The sequence below is a fragment of the Rattus rattus genome, chromosome 13 (assembly GCF_011064425.1).
Source record: "Rattus rattus isolate New Zealand chromosome 13, Rrattus_CSIRO_v1, whole genome shotgun sequence".
Lineage (NCBI taxonomy): Eukaryota > Metazoa > Chordata > Mammalia > Rodentia > Muridae > Rattus > Rattus rattus.
The window spans coordinates 12,758,972-12,767,089 of record NC_046166.1 but is presented as its reverse complement, the minus strand read 5'-3'; the positions used below and the strand labels follow the sequence as shown (position 1 = coordinate 12,767,089).

General features: G+C 52.8%; 2 protein-coding genes across 5 annotated transcripts; both read left to right on the top strand.

Moving 5' to 3' along the window:
• The first annotated feature begins 1,920 nt into the window (after nucleotides 1-1,920).
• Uba52 (ubiquitin A-52 residue ribosomal protein fusion product 1) lies at nucleotides 1,921-4,151 on the top strand. 3 transcript variants are annotated; one of them, XM_032919068.1, is made up of 4 exons: nucleotides 1,921-2,024; nucleotides 2,764-2,877; nucleotides 3,007-3,093; nucleotides 3,887-4,151. In XM_032919068.1, the coding sequence occupies exons 2-4, from the start codon at nucleotides 2,775-2,777 to the stop codon at nucleotides 4,081-4,083; spliced, it is 387 nt and encodes a 128-aa protein (XP_032774959.1). In that variant the 5' UTR covers nucleotides 1,921-2,024; nucleotides 2,764-2,774; the 3' UTR covers nucleotides 4,084-4,151. The 3 variants fall into 3 exon arrangements, with proteins under 3 accessions (XP_032774959.1, XP_032774961.1, XP_032774960.1); XM_032919070.1 differs by having other exon boundaries at nucleotides 1,961-2,024; nucleotides 2,767-2,877; XM_032919069.1 differs by having other exon boundaries at nucleotides 2,002-2,244.
• Nucleotides 4,152-5,469: 1,318 nt separating this feature from the next.
• On the top strand, nucleotides 5,470-8,088 carry Rex1bd (required for excision 1-B domain containing). 2 transcript variants are annotated; one of them, XR_004389772.1, is made up of 5 exons: nucleotides 5,470-5,582; nucleotides 5,663-5,799; nucleotides 6,276-6,480; nucleotides 7,331-7,407; nucleotides 7,874-8,088. XR_004389772.1 is itself a non-coding variant. In XM_032919281.1 (5 exons), exons 1-5 carry the CDS (start codon nucleotides 5,511-5,513, stop codon nucleotides 7,944-7,946), a joined length of 510 nt encoding a protein of 169 aa, XP_032775172.1. In that variant the 5' UTR covers nucleotides 5,470-5,510; the 3' UTR covers nucleotides 7,947-8,088. The 2 variants fall into 2 exon arrangements, 1 of the variants encoding a protein (XP_032775172.1); XM_032919281.1 differs by having other exon boundaries at nucleotides 5,663-5,745.
• Nucleotides 8,089-8,118: the final 30 nt, after the last annotated feature.

Sequence of the window (8,118 nt, the reverse complement as noted above, 5' to 3'; positions counted from 1 at the left end):
GAGCCAAACCAAGCAAGCACTAGGTCCTAGGGATCAACTGCAGCACTGTAGGATAGTACTAAAAAGGAAACAGCAGCACCCACATGGAAGGTTACAACTGTAACTCCAGTCCCAGGATAAATGGTGCCCTGTGTTGGACTTTATGGCACCAGCCATTTTAACAGCACACAGACACATGAATAGGCAACACATTCATACACATAAAAAAAACAAAACAAAACAAAACAAAAACACTTTTAGGGTTGCCAAAATGGCTCAGAGGTTCAAGTCTCAGTATCCATATGGAGGCTCACAGTCAGTAACTGCATTTCGATATCAGAGCCCTCTTCTGGTCTCCATGGGCACAGCACTCATGTGCTAGTGGGGAAAACACGATAAATATGCATGTACTTCTGAGTCGTTAAGTATCTTCTCAGGAGGTGTTTTCTATCTGACAACTGGTGGGGGAACCAGATTAGTCCCCTGCTCAGCCAGCATTAGAGAAATAAACTTCGGCAGATGGGCACCAAGACAGACCCACAACTAGACAGTGAAGAGACAGACCTTGGAGCAGGCAGACTAAAAGTCTGAGAGGATACAGAGCATCAAGGCACAGGGCCTGGAAACCCAGCATGATTAACATGCATAAACTCCGAATAGCAGCGTGCACTGGGCCTGCAGGGGCCTAAGCCAGAAAAGTTCCGCAGTGCTAAGGGGAAGACACTCCATCCCTAACTCAGAAGCTGTCTCCAGGTGACAGCCATTCACAAATGAAAAATGATTTTCTTCAACAAAATCTTAATGGGTATACAAACCACACTTGAAGGGCAGGCCACAAAATTCAACGGTAATTTTGAAGGTGTTTCTCTGGACCTTATCATTGTATATATTATGGTTTCCAACTTTGTGTTTTACAAATGTGTAAGCCTATGTCTGTTTCTCGTCCTCTTTTGTATTTTGTTTTATTTTATAAGCCTGTTTGTTTCCTAAAAAATAAAAAAGGTGTGGATTTAAGTAAGTAGGGACCTGGGGAGAATCTGGAACGACTTGAAGGAAGGAAATCCTGATCAGTCTATACTGTATGGGGAAAGAAAAAGCCTATTTTCAATTAAAAAATGAAAGGTATTTTCCCAGTTACTTCCTTTTTTTTTTTTTGGAGCTGAGGACTGAACCCAGGGCCTTAAGCGCTCTACCACTGAGCTAAATCCCCAGCCCCCACACCTGCTTTTTGCCTAGTGCACTGAAAGCACTGGGGAATAAAAAGGAAGAGGCACATGACCAAGCTTACAAGAAATTCAGCACTTCAGCCTCTGGTGATAGTATTTTGTTTTTTTTGTTTTTTTTTTTTTTTTTTTTTGTTCTTTTTTTCAGAGCTGGGGACCGAACCCAGGGCCTTGCGCTTCCTAGGCAAGCGCTCTACCACTGAGCTAAATCCCCAACCCCGATAGTATTGTTTTTGTTTGAAACAGGATCTCACTATGGTTGGTTTGGAACTCTGTGGACCGCGATGGCCTTGAACTTCCAGAAATCCTAGGCTTCTGCTCCCCAGCTGCTAGGATTAATTTCTTTTGCGTTTGCGCGCCGGTTAAGGTTGGCAAACAACTCTCCCTCCACCTTGATGATAAAGTGCCTTCAGTCGCTAAGTCTTCTCACTGGCTTTGGACAAAGTGGCTTACTCTGAACCCCAGCCAACCTGGTAGGTAGCGCAGGCTAACCTAGTACTCACCGCAGTATGCTTGCTGTGCTGACAGCACAAGGCTAGCAACAACTCAAACAAAAACCATGTCTGAAAGGCAACACAGGACCCTCCCACAGGAGCGGCTGTCACGTGCTGAAGGTAAAGCTCCGCCCGGAAGCGGCTCCAGACAGTTTGGCTTCTCCTGCCAGGGCCCAACATGGCGCCCGGCGAAGCTCGGGACCGTACGACGTGCGGCGCGGATTGTGACGTCGACACGCAGCGTGCTCAGTGCGCAGGCGTCCTGAGAGGAGACTAGGGGGTTTCCGGTTCCGCTGTCCTCTTTCTCTTCAACGAGGCGGCCGAGCGGGTTGGTGTTGGCCCCGTCGCTGACGGGCTGGTGGCGCCTGGGCCGGGGCCGGGATGCGGCGGGAACCGGCGAGGGGACTGTAGGGGTCGCGGGTGCCGCTTCGGCGTTGCGCATGCTCGGTGGAACTCGACAGCCGGGACCTGGGCGCGCGGCGGGCACGCGGCGGTCCGACCCGGGAGCTGCGGGCGGAAAGACCAAGAGCTCGGACTTTAACTACAGAGCGAGTGCTGGGCCTGTCCTGAGATAATATTGGGCGTTTGGTTCTAGTGTTGGCTACAGATGGGGGGGCGGGTTCAGGGCCAGACTGTGCTTGGGGGCTTGTGGCCACCCAAGGCTGGAAAGTTTGCCTTGGTTATACCAAAAAAAAAAAAAAAACACGAAAATATTGGTGGCGGTGCATTGCTCTCACTTCAGCACTTGAGAAATAGGTCACAGTGAGTCTAGCCTGCCCTACTTAGGAGAAAACTGTTTGCTGTCCGATCCTTCAGTTAGAGGGCAGAGCACCAAGCCCATTGCTAGAGTAGGATGCTGTTGGGTGGGACTTACGGCCCCAGCGGGTGGTGGTGACTGAGAAAGTTGAGACAGGGCAGTGTGGGAATGCTGAGCTTCAGTGTGCAGCAGGATTGGGTGTTTTGGAAGTAAAGGTAGCTAAGAAATAAGCAGTCTTAGGTGGTTAGTAAAAGACTAGATAGTTCTCGGCCTTCTCAACATGTGACTCATGTGTCTTTCCACTGTGCAGCAGACGCCAACATGCAGATCTTCGTGAAGACCCTGACGGGTAAGACCATCACTCTTGAGGTCGAGCCCAGTGACACCATCGAGAATGTCAAGGCCAAGATCCAAGACAAGGAAGGTGGGCTGTGCTGTTGAGGGCTCTGTCCTGGGGGGCAGGAGTGCTTGAGCTTGGTTGCCTCTGGGTGAATGGAGTGGCCTCAGCTCCTATCGGAAGGAGCTGTGACCAGCCTGGTTTTCTGGTGCACAGGCATCCCCCCTGACCAGCAGAGACTGATCTTTGCTGGCAAACAGCTGGAGGATGGCCGCACCCTGTCCGACTACAACATCCAGAAAGGTAAGGGCTCTATTGCTGGTAACTGGGGCTTATTGTAGGTGGGGCTGACTGCTGTTCCAGTCACCTGGCATCTTCTCTATGTGTTTACAGTGGGAATGAGTGGTGGTTGTGAGCTAGGGGAAGAAGACAGCTTTTTGAAATAGGTTCCTCTCAAGCTTTGTGTGGGCTTCAGGGCTTGAGCCCAGGTCACTAGACAGGCCCATCTGTGTGCCCTTATTTGCCAAGCCTTTACTTTTGTCTTTTTGTTATTGTGTCAACTTAGGCCCAGAGTGTCTAGAAGAACTTCTTTTAGCTCGTGTTAACGTCAAACCCATTTGAGCATTTATTCCGATGTTCTGTGTTCCTGTCACCACACTCAAACACAACACACACATACATTGTGTGCATCTCTGCATAGCACTGACTATTCTGTGCTCAAATCCCGTGTGCCATTACGTCTGGCTGCCTGTTCTCTGTGTGGGTGTGCGTGAGCCTGAGTGGGGCACCGGGGAGTGAGGTGCCAGTATGTCACGGCACCTGGATGCTTGCTGTGCTGTCTAGGGCTGACTGACTGCCACTGGGCATGTCTCTTGCAGTTTGACTTGTGCTTGCACGGGACCCATAAAGCTCCCAGATGCCAGCACCATAGTAGCCTCCCCTTCTGGCCTCAGTCTCAGTTCTTTACTGTCTGACCTCTGTGGAAGAGTCTTTGGGGTGTGCTCCTTGGGGTTTTCTGGGCAGCCCACCACCCTGTCCTGTGTGAGATCTACCCTGAGCTGCCCAGGCAGGACTCAGCTTTTGTCATCTTTAACAGAGTCCACCTTGCACCTGGTGCTGCGTCTTCGCGGTGGCATCATCGAGCCGTCCCTTCGTCAGCTTGCCCAGAAGTACAACTGTGACAAGATGATCTGCCGCAAGTGCTACGCACGCCTGCACCCCCGTGCAGTCAACTGCCGCAAGAAGAAGTGCGGCCACACCAACAACCTGCGCCCCAAGAAGAAGGTCAAATAGAGCTGGGCCATACCTGGCCTGTGACCCCGGGACCAAATAAAGTCCCCTTCCATCGACTGGAGCAGTAATTGGTGTCCAGAGTGACTGTTCTGTTCAGGGATATGTGGGGAGTGGGGTGCTCCCAGTGAGAAGGGAGCTCACCATATAGCCCAGGCTGCACTTGAATATTGCGGGCTGGGATGGCAGACAGGCCTCTGCCACACCCAATTTAGGCCTTTGGTTGCAAGTCGGTTAAAACTTGGAACCTGTGTAAAGATAGAGCCCATGGTGCTGCTGTAGGGAGCCAGTATGAGGAAGCAGGCTCTGGCCACATTGTCATTATGTAGTCTCGGCTCTGATGTGTGGGGACCACGGTTTAGGATCTCTGAAAGGGCAGTTTACCCAACTCAATACTCCATACTCAGTCCTCCATACGCCAGTTAGGATGCTGCCTGAGCAACATGATCCAGGCTCACCATCAGCCCTGTTCTGTCAGACATGACACTGGGGGTCACGGGCACATAGAAAGCTATGGGCTTGTGAGGCCATCTCACCCACCTTTGGTTTTGAATATCAGGCACACTTGTATGAGTATAGCTGCGTACTCTAGGGGGCCTGGAACATTTTAGCCCATCCTGGGGAGTGCTAGACCAGCTGTGTTGACTACAATTGACTTGAGGTATTTAGTCTTCCTTGTCATTTGAGAGGTTCTGTGGGCTTGAACCTGGTTGTCAGCAGTTTGCAAATCCCGGGTATATGTGCAGCCATCATTCCATCCCTAATGTCAAATGGGGAGAGAATCTTTCAGAGCATTCAACCACTGGGTTTACTAGGCCCAGCTTTATTTTTTATTTTATTTTTTCGGAGCTGGGGACCGAACCCAGGGCCTTGCGCTTCCTAGGCAAGCACTCTACCACTGAGCTAAATCCCCAACCCCCCAGCTTTATTTTTTATTTTTGGTTTTTCTCTAAAGCCCTGGCTGTCCTCAAGCTCCCAGACATCTTCCTGTTTCCCCAGTGCTGGGATTAAGGGCATGCACTATCATTGCCCAGCATCCCATTTCAAAGGTGTAATCTAAAAGGATGGATTGTGTGCACTATATGAGGCGACATCAAAAGGGGCATTGGTTGTACTGAAGGCAGGTGTGAGTGGCCATGTGGATAGTGGTGTTGGGTCCAGCCCTGCAACACCAACTAGTACTCAGCCACTGACATATCCTATCCCCTAGCTACATTCTTAGCATCACCCGTGCAGAAATACTTGTAGCTTTGATTGTGACCTTGTTTGATACCCGCTTGTGAGGATCCACGGATGTACAAGGAATCCTGGAGCTTAGTTCCTATAGAGCTAGAGTTCAAAGGCAGCCAGGTGCGCGCGGGTTGGTCGTGGACCTCCCGGCCAGCAGGGGGCGCGGCGGCCGTTCCCAAGCGACGCTGGACTGCGCAGTCATGCTCACCGCCGCCACAGAGGTGCTAGCTGCTGCGGATGGCCCCGGGTCTGCGGAGCCCACGTGGGCCTGGGTGAGCTCGGGTGCTGGTGCGACGGGTGCGGGGCGATGGGCTATGGGCTCTGGCTTCATGGCCCCACACCTCCTCCGTAGAGAGATGCCCCGATCGCTACGCTGGTGCAGAGGATCCAGCAGCTGCAGAATGAACGCGCACAGGCCTTCCGCCGTCTGGACCAGTGAGCCAGCTGGGCTGGAGGAGGGGAGGGGCCCTGGGAGAGCTTGCCAAAGGGGTACTTGCTGAGAGACGGCTGGAGGCGGGACTGGATGGACCTATGTTGTGGACTTGTTTGGAAGAGTTGGGGAGATAACCAAGATCTGATCCAGGAGTGTGGTAGCCCGGAGCACAGCGTACTTAGAGACGAGGTCTAGGAGGGTGGGTACAAGGGTCCGTGACACTGAAACCTGTCCGGAGGACGGAGTCTACTCGGAGGAGTTGGGTGGAGCTGGGGGTGTGGCCCGTAGTATCTGGGTAGAGCAGAATAGGACTGTGGGTGTGGCCTAGGGGGAGGCGTGACCCTCTGCCTGATCCTTAGCTTCGCCGAGTGCAGAGTGGGTAAGCTCGGCCTCTGTCCTGACAGCAGATCTCCCAGTCTGTGGGATTCAGGTTTGACTTCTTCGAGTTGGGTGGGTCTTCCAGGTGGCTAGAGCAGGGAGCTTGGTCTGCGAGTCAGGGGTGTTAGTTCAGCATCCTCCCCGCCCACCGCAGAGCTCACCGTCAGTACCTGCTCAGTGATCTGCACCATGACTTCCCGAGTTACCGGAGTGTCGTGCATGAGGTGACCCAGGCCTTCGCCGCTGCCTCGCGCGAGGTACTGGCAGTGGAAGCGGAGCTGGCAGGGCCTCGAGCGCAACCGGTGCTCGCCCGCCACGTGCGCAACCTTCAAGAGCTAGAACAGACGCGCCTAGCCACCGTAAGATCAGCGCCTCTCCTTCGGAGTGGGGCATGGGCCACAACCCATTCCCAGCCACCCCGACCTACTACTATTTTTGCCACACACCTCGGTGCATTTGGGCCCTCTCCTGGTTTTTCCTGTCTGCCTATATTTTCCTCCCAGATTTTGCTTATTTATACCAGCCCCTCAGTAAAGCTGCCCTAAGAACCCTGGAGACCCAACGCATCCACCACTGTGGCTGCTTAAGTCCCTCTCCAACTCTGGGTTATCACCGTTGGAACCCACAAACTTGCACAAATACCCACAGACACTTATCCTTGGTCCTTGACCCAGATCCCAAGGCTCCACCTACTCTAACCTAGCCAATGTTAGCAGGGGAGAAGCTTGCCCACTGTAAACCATGCACAGGTCGGTCGATCTTTGGTCTGGAATTCTTAGTGAAGAACCCCAAACTCTGCAGAGTCCCAGATGTATCTCCATTCTGTAATTATAACTTCCTGGGGTTGGGGATTTAGCTCAGTGGTAGAGCGCTTGCCTAGGAAGCGCAAGGCCCTGGGTTCGGTCCCCAGCTCGAAAAAAAAAAAAACCAAAAAAAAAAAAACAACAAAAAACTTCCTGTCCCGCCACTGGGGTGGAGGCCACACCTACCGTACCTGTCACCATTCTCTGGCTTTTCCAAACTATGAAACTATGTTCAAACTATTTTCCAAACTATGAAACTATTTCCAAACTATTCAGTACTGCCTTCCACAGGAGAACCCTAAAAGCAAACCCTCCCACTCAAGCTCTGCTCTCCTTAGGGTCCACTCCTGGCTCTCCTTCCCTCTGTGTGGCTTTTGTCTACTGTCACTCCCATTTCCACCTCCAGGTGGCGCTGCTGCAGGTGATGGGGACACCAGGAGTGTCAGAACAGGACCCTGAAAAGTTGCACCAGCTGAAGATAAAGTGAGCTCCGTGGGCCCCGCGGCCTGCCAGCTACCTTACATTGGCACCTTGGTGGGAGAGGGGCAGGCACTCTGACCTGGCACTATGGTGTCCCAGATGCATGCTTCCTAGGATGTGCGAGCATATCATGTCGCCTACAGTTTCTATTGCTTTCAGGAGTTTGAACATGATCAATCCCACTTGCTCCCCTGTGTGCACCCCTACAGTTCTATTGCAGGTCTCTAAGTGTAGGCAGGCATGCATCCCGACTTACTGGTGACATGTACCCCTTCCCCCCACCATGGCCTTTCCCATGAGCCTTCTGTGACCCACCGAGCCACCCAGCCTCCTGGGCATGCTCCCAGGCTGGGCTTGAGGTTTGGCAGCAGGCTGGAGGGCCTGCCATTGCCCCCCTCCCCGCTAGCTGTGCAGCTCAGCTAATTCACCCCATCTGGGTTTTATTTATAGTTTCCATCCGCTCTTGTAGGGTAATTAAAACCATGGAGGCCATCAGTGAGGTTCTGCAGGAACTCAGGTTTGATGCCGAATCTGCCGAGTGAGGGTGGCTCCCCAGGGACCAGAGGAAGACGGGAAAAGAGGCCCATGGCGTCCGGCCCAGCCCTGACCGCCAGCTGGCTGAGGTCGTGCCCTGCTGGGCTGCCCTCCAACGCGCCTCACGCAATAAAGAATTCTCCCTCTGCAGCTTTCTCATCGGCTCTGTATCCTGGGATG